The 21,564-nt window shown below is 44.1% G+C and overlaps 1 protein-coding gene across 1 annotated transcript in view; it reads left to right on the forward strand.

Annotated features, from left to right (window-relative positions):
- Positions 1–20,395: 20,395 nt before the first annotated feature.
- The window catches only part of SRSF4 (serine and arginine rich splicing factor 4), a 10,237-nt gene continuing 9,068 nt past the window's right edge, over positions 20,396–21,564 (forward strand). Inside the window, exon 1 of the mRNA XM_018563860.1 lies at positions 20,396–20,548. Coding sequence (XP_018419362.1) covers positions 20,424–20,548 — 125 coding nt within the window. The 5' untranslated portion in view covers positions 20,396–20,423. The remainder of the gene's footprint in view (positions 20,549–21,564) is intronic.

Below are 21,564 nucleotides of genomic sequence, written 5' to 3' on the forward strand. Positions count from 1 at the left end.
TTCCCGGCCGGCCGTTGTAATCACACGGCGGGCCGGCAGCTTTACATTCAAGCGATCGGGCGTCTCTATAGATGCTCGATCGCTTGTATCAGCAGCTGTCACTGCCGTTGCCAGTCCCGAGATCCACTGTGCCCGATGCGGCCGGGACCGGCACAGCTCTGTGACAGGAGATCAAAGGGAGTTCAGTTAGTATACAAACTCCCTTTGATCTACTCTCCAGTCCCCGAATGCAGGAAGTGATGTATATTACATCACTTCCTGCATTCAGTGTCACTCTCCAGCTAGAGAAGCTGATGAAGCCGATCTCTGCTTCATCAGCTTCTCTGGGGGTCCCTAGGTGACATTAGGGGTCTTGGAGACCCCTGATGTCTCCATAAAGAGGACCTGTAAAAAAAAGTAATCCAAAAATGAAAGAATCATAGAAAAAATTAAGCATAAACATTTTTTTTAAAAGAAAACATTTTTTTAAAGTCCCGTCCCCCACATACACACACAGATATGCGTCGGGTGCGCCTACGTGCAAAGACGATTGCGCCTATTGTGCCGCACATGTTACATATCGCTGCAAACATCGGAGTGAGAGCAATAACTTTAGAGCCATTAAGGCCGGGTTCACACCTGGGCGTTTTACAGCGCTGATCGACGCGCTGTAAAACGCCCAGCAAGTGAAATCCCATTATTTCCTATGGGCATGGTTCCCACCTGGGCGTATTTCAGCGCGTCGGAACACGCTGAAAAACACCCTACGCCCAAAGAAGTACAGGAGCTTCTTTGGGGCATATTTCCGCATGTATCCATTAAGATACAGCCAGATAGCCCTTGTAAACGCGCGTTTGATGCGCGTTTCGTGGACCGCAAATCGGGGTAAAAATGCACGGCCCGAAACGCGCGTCATACGCGCATATTTCGATCACCACGGTTGTAATCCAGCCTAAAAGGAGAACTATGAGGTGAGTGCTTTTCACTCACCTCATAGTTCTAGCCGACCTGTGACAATGAGACTGTCACAGGTCGGCTCAGTAGATCGGGAGGTGAGCGAACACATATCGGCGTTCGCTCACCTCTCGATCCTGTCACGGCACAGAGCCGTGACAGGGGAGTGACTGGATTCCCCCCTCCCTGCTCCGATCCTCCAGTGCTGACTGGCGGAACGGATGGGGCGGGTACAGCTGGCGCTGCCTCTAGATAGGCAGAGCCAGCTGTCACTCACGCAGCTGGGCGGATCCAGACATAATTGTCGGGATCCGCTTCAGCTGTGGCATCTCAGTATACCGCGAGCTGTAGCTTGCGTTATACTGAGCTTAGGGTGGCGGGAGGATGCTAGTTTGTGTCCTCCCGTTACCCTAAGGATAACTATGGGGAAAAGCCCTGACCCCATAGTTCTCCTTTAATCACTGATAGCACCAAACTGATGAACAGTAAAAGCGTTTTAATCGTTGCCTATGGGCGTTTTTTGCGATTTTGTGGGCGCACGCAATTTTGCAATTTTGACATGTTTGGTGTCTATTTACCCGACGTGACCCCGACTTTTACTAAAAATATGGGTAAGAATAAATGTTTTATAACATAACGTAGGGAAACTTTTACATTTATGGTACTTTTTTCATTATATAGTCAAAAAAAATAACCCCCCCATGGTGATTATATACCTCCAAAAGAAAGCTCTATCTGTCCCCAAAAAAATTTAACATAAATTGCAAGGCTATAGTCCGGTCATGATGACTGGTGACATTTTTGACTGCCTGGTGAGACACCATCAAATTTTTCAATCCCTGGAAATGATTGTGGGTTTTTTTCAATGCTGTATATCATCTAAGAGTTGAAGTTTCAGTTTGAAATGAAAGCTGTCATGCAGTGAAAGGTAGAAAATAGATCAATTCACACTGAGCCTCATTTATCCTGTTTTAGAGTATTGCCTCCCTTTTCTTTTTACAGTTCCTAGAAGCCAGACAAATGTTTCCTTTTCATTTTACAGGCCTGCAACACTGGATGGAGGATAAAGATTTGTTTCCCTGGGAACACAACCTTTCACACAATTCTTTCTTTAAACAGATAATGAGGCTCTCAGAATACTATTTAAAGCTGAACTCCGTCTCCAGGCATACAGCACAATACATGGATGAAATGCATTTAAATTAGCTATTTTAACTATTAAAGGATTTGTATTTCTGTCCATACAGTCTAGATTTACACATCTCTAACACACTGCACATTCCTACCTGCCAGGAAAGAATATCTGATCTTTTGCTGCAGTTTCACTTTGACGGGACAGTGAAAGCAAAAGCAGCACACTGATGAACTAATTGTTCTGTGCTCTGCTCTCCTTGCAGTCCTAGCACTACAGCTCACCAGGCTGGCTCCTTGTGCTGCATCATTAAATATGGCCATAACCACAAAATGTGATAAAACAAATACTTAAAATTACCTATTTGCAGCCACCATTGCCAAGTCACAGGAAATTCTTGTGTAACTGCAAATGAGAGAGAGAAAAATAGTTTTATCAACGTACCATATTTTCACATGAACCTGCAAACAAAGCACAAAATTCTACTTGTTTTGCCACGCAATTGTATGTTGTCTTTTGTAGAACAACTGTTTAGGTGTTGAAAAGAACGTAGTGCTGATACTGGACTCTATCTGTACATACCTTTATTCAAAGCTAAACTCCAGGTTTACCTTTAGTCTTGCATAGTTGTACAGGCTCCTGTTCTGTACTGGAATTGCTTACTCTCCTGCAGGCCCGCAACCAGCATCACGGGTGTTGGCGGGTAGAGGGAAGAGAGAGCAGCAAACATCTATTCGCCGATCTCCTCCCTGCTGAATGGAACCATAATAGACGCCGATTGCATCACTTCCTGTCCCTCAGCTGTCATTCCCCAGATAGAGAAGCCGGGAAGAAGCTATTCAAGCGAGATTTGCATTTGAATAGCTTCTTTTCAGTGGAAAGGTCTAATTTCACTGGAAATTAGACCCCTAATGTCACCTTAAAGAGAACCTGTCACCACTAATATACTATCACATAGGGGCTTGTGAGTTCCCCTATGTGATAGCAATGAAGTAAAGTAAAAATATGTACCAATATCGCCCACATATCATCACTTAGAAGTTGAAGCGAAACATTAGACAGTTGGGACTGACTTTTATTTTCATAAGGTTTGATCCTATGTGAGGACTTATATGTGCTTAACCTTATTTTGTCCCATATTACTGTTTGATTTATGTTGATTAGTTGTGATTACCAATTGGATCAGGGGAAGCTTAGGAGCTCCGACTCCGTTTATACTATCTGATATTGAGATCAGTATATCCAGCATGTTGGTGATGTGCTAGGATTGGCCCCCTGCAGTGTCCCACCCCATTCATTGTTACACGGGTGCTAGGTCACGATCATTACAGATCATGCCATAGTTGGCACAGTTATTAACCGATCACATATCACAGTATCATTTAGACAGTTTAAGTTCAAACACAACAGTGGATTTATCAACTTAAAGTGACATTAAACCCTCAGATTTTTTAACATAACCAATACTGTAATGTGTACCTTACTGTAATCCATGGTAGTTTCCCTTCTCTTTGCTGCTCTTCCTTTTAAATCCTCATGTCTTCTCATGCTTGTGGAGAACTTCCCTTTGCAGCTGGGTGCCTCTTCCTGTAGTGCTGGCTCAGGTTGCAATTGTACACACAGACACCATGTAGCCATTCCAGAGACAAGGCAGTCTGCTGCAAAACAGAAGTTCTACCCAGCATGAGAACAGATATAGATTTAAAAGGAAGAGCAGCAAAGAGAAGGGAAACAACCATGGATTACAGTAAGGCACACATTACAGCATTGTTTTATGTTAAAAAATCTGAGGGTTTAATGTCCCTTTAAGTGTTTGTGCGGTCCACTAGTTCACGCCACAAGGGTTTTTCAGATAATTTATACCAATAAGACAATCACAAATTATATAAATATACAATTTTATTTTGTGTGATGTAGTGGAAGATACATCTTCATAAACTCACTTCTACACTATACACAAAGCAAGTGTACACGCAAGTCGACTTAAGAAATCACCAAGTTAACAATAAGCGCTTAAGGTCGTTTATTATTTACAATATCACAATCACTATTGTTATATTATTTAAGGAAAACAAGTATTACAAAGTTTAATGACATACACCAGGTGATTTAATACTTAGTAGATCAGCAAACACCGAGCGCAACATATTAGCTACATCGTTCAAGGTTAATATCCCTAGGTTGATAGTGCATAGAAATATGTCCAAAGGTAAAAATTACAAAGAGGGACATATAGAAATCTGGCTAATTGCTATGACCTAAAAAGGGGGGGAAAGCCAGAAATATACTTTACCGTTTTGGGTAGTATGGCTTATCCTACTGGCGGGAGCATACCGAAGTTCAGAACAGGCTCTATGTGTATTACCATGTTCTTTATTAAGACTACTCTGTTTAAAGAGGTATGGATATGGGATGGACTCTAAATCTTTGGCCAATCACCTTTGAAAGCATTACTGCACCTATAATGAGGAAGGTTCTTGCCTCCTGAAGTGGCCATATGTTATAGGGACCAGACAGTTCTCATGGCTTGATTGGGGGTTAGGATTTCAGTTAACCACACATCATCCCAATCACAGCAAGTCCAAACACAACATGACTGCCACTAGCAGGGTTCATATAACCGTTATATAGCCTTGGTGTTTTTCGTGGATATACTTACCAACAGATCACCTGAAAATCATACTTATACTGTTTTTTTTATTGTTTTGTGTTATATTGTAAATGTTTATGTTATGATGTTTAGTTCATTATGTAACACATTTTAGGCTACCTCTTATCCTACCTGAAGAGGCTTTGGCGAAACGTGTAGAAGGCTGGACTCACCATATACTTATGAATGGCCAGAAAATATAGATTATGATGATTGAAGAGACTCAATGTATTGTTATAAAGATATAGAAGCATAAATATTTTATTGAGCCAGTTCAAAATATAAGTTATGGAGGGGGTCCAGGGAGGTGTTATGCTGAGGTACAAGTACAACTATACCATACAGGAAGCTGTTTTTATAATATATAGTTGGTCTGGGATTTTAATTTGTTTTAGCATGTTTTTTATTAATAAATATATTGATACTATGTAAACTTGTCTTTTTCATCCCTGATTTCGATACCCTAAAAGCCCTGTATTTTTCGAATTGTGTTGTTGAACTGACACAGAAATGCCAACTCAAACTGATCTATAATCAAAAACAGCGAGGATTGCCTTTTGTAAAAGTGGCTAAATCAATTGGAAGAAAGGAAGGAGGACAATCCAATAAGAAATTTAGAACATGTGGCTTACCTACCTATGTAGCAAATAATGACGTGAAGGAAGCTCACTGTGGTAGAGTAGTCCCACACCATTGAACCAACAACTGGCACAAACAGAAGACCGCTGAGGAAAGATGTTACTCCAGCTGAGATCACCTGCACTGTGGATATAATAAAGATATGGTTAATGTGAGTTAGACACTCTTTGTCAGCTGTCTGCTCAGTAGCCCAAGAAATGGACACATTGCAACAATTACAGAATTGACAGCACAGAGCCGTGATGCAGCTGGGAAAGATTCTGACAATATTGTCCACTCCCCTGCCTGAAGGTGCCCATACACTGCACAATTCTTGTACAAGAATCGCGGGAAATCCTGCGATTGTACGAGAATCGTGCAGTGTGAATGAAGACGCGCAACCGTTTCTACTGTACGGTCGCACGTCTTTTGTCTAAGGTGGTCAGTGTAAGGCCTCCTAATATTTTATTACACAGAATTTCTGACACCTTCAACCCATCAGCAACCACAATGGATGTCACAGGATTCATCATGACACATGATTTTTGCTATACAGTATATTGTATATAAAATGTGTTTGCAGTGTAATTGGTCGATTCTACAATTGACGAATTTGCAAGCAAAAAAGCATGAAAGGTGAATGTGACTAGCAGCCAGAGAAATTACAGAGTGACACTGAAAGTGATGTAATACACATCACTTCCAGATCCAGTGATCAGAGGAGAGATCAGCAGCTGGGAGTGTGCTGATCTCCCTCCAATCGAAGAGGACAGACCTGCTGTGCAGGCCCTGGGCCCCCATGGGGCAGACGGTAACACTCAGCAGCACCGTAGAAGCGATCTGGTGGCTGTATAGCCGCCGGATCGCTTGAATATTAAACAGCCATCTCCAGCTGTTTTTAAATGGCTGCAGCAGCCATGATCTTGGTAACACTGCTTCAGGATGCCACTATTTATCTAAATAAGAAGAATGCACCTTCGCCTGTGTAGGTAAAAATCCTTGCACCATCCCTGTTGCCATTAACAATAAATCTGACATTCCTTCAGACAGTATGTCTCCTAACTTGATCTAGAGTGAAGACCCTTCTATATGAATTCTCTCCTGGCCCAAGTACATGGACTAACATGCCGAGTGCATTCTTTCTATGCTCTTAGGGTTAACCTAAAGTTCATCTGTTGCATATATACAGTATATCTGTATAGTGTTTTACAACTTCTAGAATTTTAACTATTGCATGATATTAATAATGTATATGCTTTTAATATATTAAAGCGGACCTTTACTCATATCTTTCAAATAACAACAAACTTACCTGTAGAAATGTTAAGTAATCACAAACAGATACTTCTAGATAATTGCCAGCTTTGTATTCTTTGCATTCCTTATTTCTCTTTTCTTCCCCAGTCTTCTTATAGTGGTCATGTTTACTAAGGGCAGAGTACTAAATCTCCTATTCATATACTTCCTGGACCTCTGGCACATGTGACTAGGACATGTGACCATGCACATCATCTCAGGGAAGGAAAATACCTTTCCCTGAGATTACCGATGAGATTTCCCACCAATGCTCTGCTGATGATAAGTTAATCCCAGTGTGTATTGCGTTGGTGAACTGAAGTCATTTGCACTTTCAAAGCAGGAAGTGAATGCTCTGCATGTGTAAGTATTTCAAATCACAGCATTTTACACCTGACATGTCTATGTTATTACTAATCATCATACATAGAGGGATGCATTGGTAGAATTTGATTTTTTTAGTGTAAAGGTCCGCTTTAATATTAACAATATGAAGTGTACAAGTTAAAGGAGAAGTATTGGGCATACTTCGAGTCAGTGTGGGACACTACAGCTGTCACACAACGGCTCTATATTCCAAGAGCTGAGCAATCATGAATCTCTGATCACTCAGCTCACGGCTTCTCCCTACTGTCAGGCACCGTTCCCCACAGGGATTCCCTCCTCCCCTTTCGGTTCCACTAGCCCTTATTGGAGGGACAAGCAGGGGAAGGGGCAGGCACAGCTGGCTCTGTAGAGGCAAAGCCAGCTGTCAGTCAAGGTGGCCATACACTTTACAACCATCGCAAGACCTTAGTCTTGCGATGGTTGTAAAGTAATTAAACCAAACAGGCAGATCGTACTTGTGATCATCGCAAGCCCGCCCCTCTGAGGGGCGGGCTTCCGATTACTGCAATGTTGAATGGACAGTGTGCGCGTGCGCACATCGGCCCGTTCGGCATTTGTCTCCCGAGCACCGTTCAAACCAGCCGAAAATCGTACGATTTTCGGCTGGTTTTCTAGCATGCTCCTTAGACAAAAGGCGTGCGACCGTACAGTAGAAACGGTTGCACGTCTTCATTCACACTGCACGATTCTCGTACAATCGCCCGATTCTCCGTGATTCTCGTATGAGAATTGTGCAGTGTATGGGCACCTTCAGACAGGGGAGTGGACAATATTGTCAGAATCTTTCCCAGTTGCATCACGGCTCTGTGCTGTCAGCATATAGAGGGCTGTAGCCTGCTATAGGCTAACTTTGAATCACAGGAGATCATTAGTAAAATTACACCTGTGACTCAAAAGAGAAGTAAATCCAGAAAAAGGTTTGGCGGTTTTTCTCTTTTAATATCAAAATTCCACTACACTGGCTTTCTACAACAAACATGCACCTACTGTGTTTACCCGAAAATAAGACACTGTCTTATATTTTTTTTGCCCCAAAAAACACACTAGGTCTTATTTTTAGGGGGTGTCTTATTTTTTTTTAATGTGCAAGAAAATGTACAACAATCCAAAGTTATCTGGTATCACTCCACCTGTCACAGTAACTGGCGCTATAGAGGAATATCGGCTAATGCGGCTCTGCTCCCTCCGCCGCCGCAGCCTTGCTTTCTACAGCGCCGGCTTCCTTTGCCACCAGGGACTGTGGTACCAGCGGTGCAGCAGTGGGGACATCAGACAGTGGACAGCGTGGTAAAATACGGTACCATTTACCGGTACACATTACAGTACCGTACCATTACATTAAGCAGTGTCTTCAGGGGGACAGCAGTTGGTGAAGTCTGGAGGGACTCCCCTGTCATCCCCTTAATACAGTATGTCCCTGCAGGCTGATACCATCTCTCCTGCAAGTTCCCCCTCACATGCTATCACCAAACTAGGTCTTATTTTCAGGGTAGGTCTTATATTATAGGAATCTTGAAAAATGGTACTAGGTCATACTTTCGGGGTAGGTCTTATTTTCGGGGAAACAGGGTATTCAACCCTGATCAACCCTATTTGAATCAAGGTTTGGATAAACTTATTTGTTCATTAGTGAATTACACTATTTGACATGATAATAGGAGTACAGCACTCACCAAGATATTCAGAGCTGTTTAAAGATGGTAGAACTGTATGTTTGAATGGTATTGTCCAGTCAAAATGTTCCATCCTAAAAAAAACCAGGGAAAGCATTTATTTAACACAAGACTTAGAATTTATAAAGTGTATGTCAAGTCAAAAACCTGTTTCTAGTTTGAATAGCCTGGGGAAGGGGTGGAACATCTGTCAGGTATTTATTGTTATCTGGGGCTCTATTAGCGAGACTCCCTCTCACTTCCTGTCCTGCTGACAATGGTTTCTAGAAACAGGAAGTGAGGGCAAATCTGCAACAGGGACAGCAATACAAATATAACAGGAGTTCTTGCCTACCTTCTCCACCAAAAATAAGCATTTTATCTATGACTGTGTTGCTGTTTAGATAGTTCTCCTTGCTTCCTCTCTGATAAAGTAAGTGAGAAAACAAACACTATATTTGGGTTCTGTATTAATGGTGAGGCTTAAAGGGTAAGTCCACTTTCTCACAAAGTGTAAAAAAATGAACTTTCTGTCAGGATCTGGTTCTGAACCCAGAAGCTCTGCTGTGTCAGGTAGTGGTTCTTTCTGCTGAGCCATATGGAACATTGCATAGCTCCTTGCTTGCTCAGTCATAATTGATACTCAGTTTTCTGCTGAACTCCTTGCTCCTCCCTCTGCACTTCCTATTTAAGCCATGCCTCTGCACTTCCTGTTTGTAGATTATTGTGCCCCTGCCAATATCTTGCTTCCTGCTCCTACTGCGATACGATCCCCTCATACTGCTATACGTGAACCGATCTTTGACTGCTGTTTCACTGACTACGCTTATCTCCTTCCACTTCAAACCTGATACTTTTGGCTACTGATCTCGGCTTGATCTCTGGCTACACTTCTGTCTGCTCCTATGCTACTACCGTTTGCTTGTGTACTGAACCCGACCTGTTATACCACATCAGTCTGCTGTTTCAGCTACTGGACTCCGAGCCTGATTCAGACTGTGACACATACCCACACCACTCTGCCACCTCTTTCTTCCCCCACTGTCCCCATAAAGGCTTGAACAGTGGAGGATCGCCGTGTACAGGCTGTACACCGCACTACAGGCCCACAGTTAGTATTAAGCATAGGCATACTGTTCACATTATGCACAGTCACATGAGCATGCATGACAAATTATAAGTGCTTCTAACTTCTGGGTCCTGGTCCCTGGCTTGGTCAGCATGGTCATGTGACCGTGCTGACCAATCAGCGCTCGCCATTTGCAGACATTATGCCTAATACTAACTGGGGGGCTGCAGTGCAGTGTACAGTGAATGGATCATACACCAGTTGGGGAGGGGGGCTAGTGCTTTCACCATAAAGCCATGAAAATTGGGGGCAGGGGGAGGTGGGGAGGTGGTTTGTGTAAGTTCATTTTCTCCCATTTCGTGAGAAAGTAGACTTACCCTTTAAAACCAAGGGCTTGATAAAATTAGACCATTTTCCTGAAAATAAAATTTGTTCCTTGGTACTATTGCATTCTGTACATGCCCTTACTCTCCCTGAGGCCAGCAGTCAGGTAGTTCAGTTGTATGGATAAACACTTCTGGGTTTGAATATCAATATAAAAACACCACATTTCACTGTGGGAAATATAATTGGTGTTACCTCAAAAATCCTGCACACACAGTGGAAACCATGTAAAGTAGAGTATAGAATATTAAGAGACACAGGATAATATAGAGATGAATGTTCTAGGAAAAAGAAAAAGAGAAAAAAAAATACTTGCGCAAATTCCACATATTGGACAGTGCAATACATCTTGGCATATACAGCTGAAATGAGTTAACAGGGCAACTGACATCAATGGGACGGAATATATATCTATTTTTTTGTTATTTTGTATCTCAAGTATACCTATTTTGTTATGTATATGCTATTGCTACACCTACTTTTAAAAATTCCTTCCTAATCATACAAGGATTGTCTACTTCAAATATGGTCCTTCCTTCCAGTATAGGTTCTGTGTAAACTCAATTTAACTCCCAGTCTTTCCAGTACTTTGTAATGCCTAGGCATTGCGACTACATATTACTAATCCCTCTTAACAGAAAAGGCTATGTACATATGTATATAAATACTCTAGGTAACATTAAAAAAAAACAGTGATTCAGATACATAAATAGACATTCTACTGTACCATACTGTTCTTTTCAGTTCTAATCCTGCCAACCATGAGTTGACAAAGAGGGTTAATGGGATTTTCTCCAATCCTCTCATGTGACTAATTAACACTATAAACCGTGGCAGTGATTCTGCAGTCTGTCAGAGCTTTAAATTTTTTTAAACAAAACTGTTCCTGCCAGCCCCTATTTCCACATTTATGTCTTCATGGTTTAGATTGTAAGCTATTTGTGGCAAGGTTCTCATTTGCCATTATTTAAATTTTTTGGGGTTTTTTGTTTTCATTTGGTATTTTCCATGTTATTGTTTAGTCTTGTTCATAGTTGTTCAGCCCTGCAGAAGGTGTTTGCATTCATTTAAAGTATATCTATAGCAGTTTCCCACCTTTCTAGCCTGTTTTTTGCTTTGTGAAGCTATATAAAGATTTAAAGGTAACTACACTTTAAAAATATAAAAATAATAAAATCTTTAAAATATTAATACAGACACCAGGGGCGTCCCCAGTTGCAAAGTGAGACCCAGCTGGGAAGTCATCACGCATGCGATTTTCCCAGAAGTCTGCACTAAGATATAAGTATAGTTTTTGGTATCCCTTGCAATAGAAATTTTATAACGAGCCCAAACCCTCCCATTCAGGAATCAGTTTGGAAAGGACACGCTGCAACAAACAGTTTTTTCTTCAGAACGGAAACAGTTAGGAAACTTCAACAAAGTTGGTTAACATCCTTGTAATGTACACTGATCCACTGTACACTGTACACCGATTTTTTTTCTCAACAAAAGAGGAATTACTCTTTAAGCAGTGAAATACAATGTAACACTTGGGGGTCTATTTACAAACAATTCACAGGGCAGTTTGCCCGGCAAATATATGTGAATGTTCCATATACTAAAACAAACATTCTTTAGTTAGTTATTTGCAAGGAAATGTATTTTCTATTTTTCTTTCATGTAATATTGCATTATGTCCACTAGATGGCACTGAGAAGCATAGAACATAAATACTTATTTCCTATACTCTAATGCCTTGGTTCTCAACTGGTGGGTCGCGACCACGTCTTCAGTGGGTCGCCACTCCTTAGCCTCCCCCTAGCACTGCCAGTTTTTGCGCCAAGCAGCCATTCAAAAATATGCTGCCCGGTGTCATCTTGAGGTGGGGTGGGCTGGAGCTATAGCCACAAGGGAGCTCCATCCATATGTGCATTGCTTACAGCTCCCTTGCGTGTCCTGTAGAGATGCCTGGACCGGAGTGACATCGCATTCTTGCCCCCAGCACCTCTGCAGGGTGTGCAAGGGAGCTGTACAAGTGGATGCACATATGAATGAAGCGCCATCATAACACAGGCTGAGGATCCACTCCAGTTCTCGTAAGGTAGGTGACTGGGTGGATTTAAAAACATTTTTTGGGGAGTGTGTATGTGTGTGTGACAATGTCTGTGAGATTGTGTCCGTGGTTGTGTGTATCTCAGTGTTTTTGAGGGCCCATTCATACCAGTACACTCCATTAATCGCACAGTCCCGTGCGATCAATGCACTGTACCATGCAATCACACCTAACGCACATTCTGGTGTGGGAGGTGCAGTGAATTGCCATTCATTCAAAATGACACCCCAAATGCATCTCTCACGCACAGTTCAATCCGCCGCATCGGAACACGCTGTACCGCGGATCGCACTGGACTGGTACACAGGCACCTCCTCATCTACCGCGCATGCGCAGATTGTGGGCCGGGGGTCGGGCAGCGCTTCGGTCGGAGAGGCAGCAGGGGATGGAGAGGGAGTGACCCGGGGTCCGACAGGGGATTCGTCTGGGTAAGTGGCTGCGTGTATGTGTGAGGCAGTTGCGGGGAAAGCGGAGTGCATGGTGCTGGAAGTTGCAGGTACTATAGCCCGATACAAATGGAGGGAGCCGCCTATACAGGGAGGTACCAGTGGCGTATGAACCAGGGGGGGCAGCAGGGGCACGGGCCCCGGGCGAAAAGTGAAGGGGGGGCGCCGGCCGAAAATGGCACTTTCGGCTAAATGCCGAAAGTGACATTTTCCTGCCGTTTTGTCGGCGCGGCAGTGATTCCTTTCATCCCCGCTGGGACACAGAGCAGTGCCCAGCAGGGATGAAAGGAATCAGAGAGAAAATTACAGCCGGCCGAGCGCTGCGGGACGAGCGCTGTGTTCGGCCGCCTATTACAGTGCAGCAGAGCTGTGTGGGGGCGGAGACAGCCAGCGCTGTCACAGGAGGCTGGGCTCTCCTCTCGCAGCCTCCTATGTCAGAGAGGAGAGCGGACACAAGCACTCAGCAGTCAGTGATCGCTGAGTGTTTGTACATAATTGAGGACCTGGTATGTATACTATATCCCCAATTATGAATGAACGGGAGTGATCTACATCTCCTCCTTTTCATTCATAATTGTAGTTATACTGTTTAGACCCCCAATATTTCCCCGAAGCCCCTAAAAGTAAAGTAAAAAATAAAAATATTTAATAAAAAATACATTCCAGACCAGACAAAATGAGACATACATTATTTTTCTGGTCTGGTCTGGAACATACTGCGCTGGTGTGAACAGAGGCCAGAAATTGCATAGGGATACATTAGGATGCATTTTACCTCCGGAAACAATCGGGCCTGGTCTGGAGATGATCTGGATGTGGTGTGAACCTGCCCTGAATCTTACTACAGACAGGATGTTGAGGTTTTAAGGTAGGCCTGTGATTATTACAGGAAGCTTGTGATAGACATGATCAAGTTATACATAAAAAACCTATAAATGTACAAACAAAAGTAACCAAAAATAATGATATAATGCATTGACCTTTTCCAGAATTATAACACTGGTGGCTGTCGGTATGGTGATGTACAAGTTTAGATTTCAACCAAAAAAAATACTACAGCTATTTTGTTTTTTAGCATTTGATTTTTTATTGTTATATAACAATACGAGTACAACCCGTCATACGGGTATAAAAACATTTGCATAGCAGAAAAAGAACAGTAAATATACAATAACACGGATATCTACTAACCAGTATCTAGCACACTCTGATTACAAGGATACCAGTTCCCCATACCTGACAGTGGAGATAGTCATTCATTGCCCAAAGATCATTGTATAATGAAAATCAAAAATCAAAAAAAAAATTGAAAACAAAAAGCAGTAACACAAGTTCGGGTAACCCAAATTGGAGCGTGGGAGAGGTAGAACACCCAAAAGGTCCTAAAGAACATCTAAGAGACCCAGTGATCCTGCTACCTTTGACTCTAGGTACCACTTCGTATGTTGGAACAGTGACATTAACCACTTCAAGACCAGGTGTTTAGACCCCCTTCCTGGCCAGGCCATTTTTCAGTGTTCAGTGCTGCAGTCCTTTGACTGACGTTTATTCCGTCATGCAACGCTGTACTGAAATGAATTTTATACCATTTTTTGGGGACAGATAGGGCTTTATTTTGGGGGTATTTAATCACCACTGGGGTTTTTATTTTTTATTATAATTAGGAAAAATTACAGAAAATTTTGTTAAAAAAAAGTTTTTTTTTACATTATGTTAGGAAACATTTACTATTAACCACTTTTTGGTAAAATATAAAAGATCGGGTCACGTCGGGTAAATAGACACCAAACATGTCAAGCTTTAAAATTGCGCGCACCCGCGAAATTGCAGAAAACTACCATACCCAAAATTGGCCATAGGCGACGCTTTAAAAGCTTTTACCGCTCATCAGTTTAGTGTTATCATCAGTTTCCCTGCTTGCTGACAAGAGCTCTGCAGTCTGTCCTGTGAGACCTTCAGCTTGTCGGCTCCCCCTGTCTGGAGATAGGCAATCTCCTGCCTCTGCATGTTAAACTGGGTGAAGGGGAAATAGCTGGACCCAAAAATAATAAGAAAAAAATGATTTAATAAAAAAAAAAAAAGGGGATTAAAAAATACCATGCCCCACTTGTATGATAACCAGTTGATTGTAATATTTTGGGGGGTGTAGCGGGACAATGAGGGTATGCTAGGACTTGTAGTTCAATTATGATATGTCCCAGCATGCTCTCATTTTACCTGTGCACCTGCACATATCACAGGGGGGGGGCGCAAAACTTTGTTCTGCCCCGGGCGCCTGTTACTCTGGTTACGCCATTGGACACATATACTATAGCTATTTTATCACAAGGTGCAAAGGTGCTTCTCTCCACCAGCCATTCAGTGACAGATGTATATTGAGCACACAGAGAACCTCTCTTTAAAGCACACCTTAAATGGTGTTGAAAAACAGGTTGGCAGGTACTTTTTGGATGGTTATGCTGGTGGCCCGCATATTGCTTTTAAATTTCAGGGCTGTTTTTACTATGGATCTTCCCTTTGTTATAATGAAAATGAAAGTCTACATATAGGCAGTTATATAATACATTTTTGGCTAAAAAACATTATTCAAAACTGTGTGGTTTTACAGTTTGTGTCAACTGGGGGCATAAGTGGAATTAAATGCTTAAAACAGATTGGACGCTCAGGGCATTTATACTTAAAGTGCAATTTCCAAAACCCCTGAATCCCTGTGATGCTTTTTATGGCGGTAGAACCAATGCCATCAAATTGTATCACAAAACATCACCAGGTGAGACTATAATCTACTATCATTTTACCAGGCTTTACCCCATGTCAATGAGACCAAGACATACCACCTTGGTAACCCAAAAATGATTTGTGAGCATTTTGGTTTTATTAAATTTACTTTGGCCATGCTAGGGTAAAAATCTACCTCCCCAAGGGATTTATTTTTTACAGTTTTACCTGTGAGCATGAAACTCATATTTCCTCTATATGTATGCACTGAATTCCCAGTTGGTGCTGTTTAAATACAGCAATGAGGAACATTCTGTAACAGGTATGTGGTGCACCATGGAAAAAGAGTTAGCTATACAAAGGGTTATAGACTAGCTAAAGGTGCCCATACACCTGCCGATTATCGTACGTTAATCGCGGGTGATCCCGCGATCGTACTATAATCTGCAGGTGTATGGAAGGCGTGCGACCGTTTCTACTGTACGGTCGCACGTCTGTTGTCTGCCGAGCAGGCTTGAAAACCCGCCGAGAATCGTACGGGTTAGTGGCACACTGCCCGCTCAGCATTGGAATCATCGGAAGCTCTCCCCTCAGCGGGGTGGGCTTCCCATGATCGCAAATACGATCTACCTGTCCAAGATGGGCAGATCGTACGAGCTTTTAATTACCTTACAACCATTGCAGGATGAAAGTCTTTGCTATCTGCAGGTTTCTATTTGTTTAGTATTCTGACGGCTGCTGCTGTCAGAATACTAAAAATAAACACCAAAAAAACAGCATAGGAATGCATAGCTAGATTGCCATTAGCTATTTCAATTTGCAATATCCAATAGCAAACTGGCTATTGCACCCGTCCTCTGCTGCTGTCAATCACTAGAAGAGGACCTGATGGAGAACTTCAGGCCCCCCTCTGCTATTGCAAAGTGAAATAGCCAATAGGAATCTTGCTATGCATTCCTATGCTGGTTTTTGTTTATTTTTCTGACTGACAGCGGCCGGCAGAACCGATGCCAGAAAAAAAAAACACAGAGCAGGGAAAGGTTTACTCTGCTCGATCGAACAGAGTAAACCTTTCCGGGAAAAAGTGTTTTTCACACGGGCGGCCGGGAGCCGCTACCCAATAGTGGGAGACACCCGGAGCATCTGGGAGAGTTGGGATGTCTGCTCTAATTAATCCTGTTTGTAACACGCTGGCAGATTTCATCATCAATTGTAAACTAAATTGGAACCCTTACAGTCCTAATAAAGTGTTAATGACTTAAAAGCATTGTATTGTAATGAGAAGCTCAGTCTTAAGCTGGCCATACACCTTACAATTATCTGCAGATTTTCTCTAGTCAGATGGAAAAAGTGCAACAGATTCCTCCATCTACGCTAAACTGTGTGGCTGGAGGAATCTCCCACTGGGCCAAGCTTCAGTATCTTGCTAGTGGGCCCCGGTGACTCTCAAAATACCTGAACAATGCCTGCATCCAATCAGATTGTTCAGGTATTTTGAGAGCCAGCGGGGCAGACTAACAAGATACTGAAGCTTGGCCCAGTGGGAGATTCCTCCAGCCACACAGTTTAGCGTGGATGGAGGAATCTGTTGCACTTTTTCCATCTGACCATAGAAAATCTGCAGATAATTGTAAGGTGTATGGCCAGCTTAAAAGTGCAAATAGAGAATCAAGCTGAGGAACAAATTGCACACAGTAGCTAGGATTCAGTACAAAGGCCTTCATCAAAGAAACATCTAAAACAGGGGTGGGCTGCTATGTCCTTCCAGCTGTTGTGGAACTACTAGTCCCATGAGGTATTGCAAGACTCACATTTACAGGCATGACTCGCAGAGGCATGTTGGGATTTGGAAAGCACAGCTCAGGGGCCGGAGTTGATCTAAAACAGGGGTGTCCATTAGATAGATCGTGATCTACCAGTAGCTCTCAAAGCTGATGCTGGTAGATCACGAAGTGTGTGAATGGCGGCCCCTTTATTCCATTTTGGTATATGTATTTAGCTGTGCACACATGATTACCTATTAGCCTGAGTCTGCTGAGCCAAGCTCCCTGACACCTTTCTGGTGGATACTGGTGGTTGAAGTGCTATGTATTACATCAAAGAATATTAGTTTACACAGCCTGTTGCACTGCACTGTTTGCAAAATACAGCAAGGTGAGCCAGGAGAGAAAGCGGGGAGAGACAAGACAGGAAAGAGAGCGAAGAGAGACAGCCAGGAGAGAAAACGAAGAATCACAGCCAGGAGAGAGAGCGAGGAAAGACAGCCAGGAGGATGAGCAAGGAGAGACAGCCAAGAGAGTGAAGAGAGACAGCCAGGAGAGAAAACAAAGAATGACAGTCAGGAGAGAGAGCGAGGAAAGACAGCCAGGAGGATGAGCAAGGAGAGACAGCCAAGAGAGTGAAGAGAGACAGCCAGGAGAGAAAACAAAGAATGACAGTCAGGAGAGAGAGCGAGGAAAGACAGCCAGGAGGATGAGCAAGGAGAGACAGCCAAGAGAGTGAAGAGAGACAGCCAGGAGAGAAAACAAAGAATGACAGTCAGGAGAGAGAGCGAGGAAAGACAGCCAGGAGGATGAGCAAGGAGAGACAGCCAAGAGAGTGAAGAGAGACAGCCAGGAGAGAAAACAAAGAATGACAGTCAGGAGAGAGAGCGAGGAAAGACAGCCAGGAGGATGAGCAAGGAGAGACAGCCAGGAGGATGAGCAAGGAGAGACAGCCAGGAGGATGAGCAAGGAGAGACAGCCAGGAGGATGAGCAAGGAGAGACAGCCAGGAGGATGAGCAAGGAGAGACAGCCAGGAGGATGAGCAAGGAGAGACAGCCAGGAGGATGAGCAAGGAGAGACAGCCAGGAGGATGAGCAAGGAGAGACAGCCAGGAGGATGAGCAAGGAGAGACAGCCAGGAGGATGAGCAAGGAGAGACAGCCAGGAGGATGAGCAAGGAGAGACAGCCAGGAGGATGAGCAAGGAGAGACAGCCAGGAGGATGAGCAAGGAGAGACAGCCAGGAGGATGAGCAAGGAGAGACAGCCAGGAGGATGAGCAAGGAGAGACAGCCAGGAGGATGAGCAAGGAGAGACAGCCAGGAGGATGAGCAAGGAGAGACAGCCAGGAGGATGAGCAAGGAGAGACAGCCAGGAGGATGAGCAAGGAGAGACAGCCAGGAGGATGAGCAAGGAGAGACAGCCAGGAGGATGAGCAAGGAGAGACAGCCAGGAGGATGAGCAAGGAGAGACAGCCAGGAGGATGAGCAAGGAGAGACAGCCAGGAGGATGAGCAAGGAGAGACAGCCAGGAGGATGAGCAAGGAGAGACAGCCAGGAGGATGAGCAAGGAGAGACAGCCAGGAGGATGAGCAAGGAGAGACAGCCAGGAGGATGAGCAAGGAGAGACAGCCAGGAGGATGAGCAAGGAGAGACAGCCAGGAGGATGAGCAAGGAGAGACAGCCAGGAGGATGAGCAAGGAGAGACAGCCAGGAGGATGAGCAAGGAGAGACAGCCAGGAGGATGAGCAAGGAGAGACAGCCAGGAGGATGAGCAAGGAGAGACAGCCAAGAGAGTGAAGAGAGACAGCCAGGAGAGAAAACAAAGAATGACAGTCAGGAGAGTGAGCGAGGAAAGACAGCCAGGAGGATGAGCAAGGAGAGACAGCCAAGAGAGTGAAGAGAGACAGCCAGGAGAGAAAACAAAGAATGACAGTCAGGAGAGAGAGCGAGGAAAGACAGCCAGGAGGATGAGCAAGGAGAGACAGCCAAGAGAGTGAAGAGAGACAGCCAGGAGAGAAAACAAAGAATGACAGTCAGGAGAGAGAGCGAGGAAAGACAGCCAGGAGGATGAGCAAGGAGAGACAGCCAAGAGAGTGAAGAGAGACAGCCAGGAGAGAAAACAAAGAATGACAGTCAGGAGAGAGAGCGAGGAAAGACAGCCAGGAGGATGAGCAAGGAGAGACAGCCAAGAGAGTGAAGAGAGACAGCCAGGAGAGAAAACAAAGAATGACAGTCAGGAGAGAGAGCGAGGAAAGACAGCCAGGAGGATGAGCAAGGAGAGACAGCCAAGAGAGTGAAGAGAGACAGCCAGGAGAGAAAACAAAGAATGACAGTCAGGAGAGAGAGCGAGGAAAGACAGCCAGGAGGATGAGCAAGGAGAGACAGCCAGGAGGATGAGCAAGGAGAGACAGCCAGGAGGATGAGCAAGGAGAGACAGCCAGGAGGATGAGCAAGGAGAGACAGCCAGGAGGATGAGCAAGGAGAGACAGCCAGGAGGATGAGCAAGGAGAGACAGCCAGGAGAATGAGCAAGGAGAGACAGCCAGGAGAATGAGCAAGGAGAGACAGCCAGGAGATAGAGGAGAGACAGCCAGGAGAGAGAGCGAGGGAGTTTTTTTCTTTCGTTGGTAGATCTCATGTAGCTCGTCATTTGAAAAGTAGATCTTAACACAAAAAATTGTGGGCACCCCTGGTCTAAAAGGTAAGAAATATATATTTTTTTAAATGACTTTTGTGTATGCTGTGTGAATGGGAACACATAACATACACAGTGGGGCGTTCTCAAATTTGACTGCAAAAATGGAAACTATGTTGCCTAATATTCAGCACAACTGAGGCTCACACAATTTTGTTCCCACACCACCTTGCAACCACCTCATATTTTCCCTACCTAACCAGGCTCTTTCTAAAGTTCAAGTTTGGGAAGCATATTTATATCTTCCCATATTTTTTCAAGCAATCGCCATATTATCGGTGCCAGCTGAAATACTCTGATAGGCCATTGGTCTCCAGAGTCATGGCGCTGGCCCTCCTAGCCCGGGGACACAGTAGTCACATGTAATGTGCACGACACCGGAAGTGCTCGCTACGCACAGTGCGTTCCACTAGTACCAGTTCATCTCTGGTTTCTGTTTCCGGTCTGGAGCCCGCGCTTGCCTTTGCAGCTGGAAGCCCGAGTGTGTGTTCGGGTCAGACGATTGCACGTTGGTTGGAACGCGAACAGCGCAAACCTGGCGTCCCCCAGCAACTCTCCCAGGGCTCACCGCCAGCCTGCCGACTCCATGTCGCGCCTATCGAGCTTACCGCGGGTCTATATCGGGCGCCTCAGTCACAGGGCCCGAGAGAGAGATGTGGAGCGTTTCTTCAAGGGCTTTGGGAAGATCGTAGAGGTGGATCTGAAGAACGGGTGAGTGACGGTGGATGAATGTGCGGGTATAGACTGTCCCCATGCCGCTCCAAAGTTGTCCGATCGGTAGGAGGAGGCGCACAGTCTAATGGAGCAGGGCGGACAATAAAAAGGGTCGCACTTTGTCCTGTAATGGCGAATCCTAGGGTTAGATTTTACCTGTAACAGACGTGTATGTGGCCCCTGCACCATCGCACCCTCTCTCACCTCTTCCTACTATAGTTACAATCACTGAGATCGTGACCCTTTATAGCCAGTTGAAATCCTTGTTTTGAAAAAAGGAGCATGGTGGCTTTCTATGGGACAAAACATGTCCTTCTTAACGTATTTCTAAAAGAAAAACTTTATTTTTCGATTTGGATAAGAGTGCTGAGAGGGTTAGCACCTCTGCATGGTTTTATCACTGTCCCCCACTCTCTAATTGTCCTGATCATCAATGTCACCGTAAATAAAAGGGAATCTTTCGATTTGAGCTGCGACAGAGCAGAAATAGAGGGGGAATAAATCCCAGTGACCTCCACAGGACAGGAAGAGGAGGGAAATCTCCCTAATGAAACAGCAAAGGAAAACCTGATGACACTAGTAACCCTTGGCTGTGCTATTTATAATGAAACCTAATGTGTTCCCTTTAGACAACAATACTGACCTAGAGGTACTTCACAATTTTATCCCTTTAAAGTGACTTTTGCTTAAAAAAAAAATTCCCTGCAAAAGAAGAGATCCGCAACCTTTTCCACATTAAGTGTTATGTGCACAAGCAGGGTGCCAGTGAATAATATTGTGTTGTAGTCTTTGTTTTCACTTTTTGTACTGCTAATTGCTGCTGTCATTAAATCTGTTAATTATGAGTTCAGTTTCCCATTAGCAGTACAAAAAGCACAATAGGGGCCAAAATGAACCACACAAAACACATCCAGCCCCAGCGTGTACTTCAGACGTCCAAAAAGAACACTCGTAAGAGCTCAAATCAGCCCTTCGCTTCATGCACCTTTGGGCCTCAGAAGATCAGTCCCCCC

This window comes from Nanorana parkeri, unplaced genomic scaffold (genome assembly GCF_000935625.1).
Source record: "Nanorana parkeri isolate BGI_ZX_2015 unplaced genomic scaffold, ASM93562v1 scaffold705, whole genome shotgun sequence".
NCBI classification, from domain to species: Eukaryota; Metazoa; Chordata; class Amphibia; order Anura; family Dicroglossidae; genus Nanorana; species Nanorana parkeri.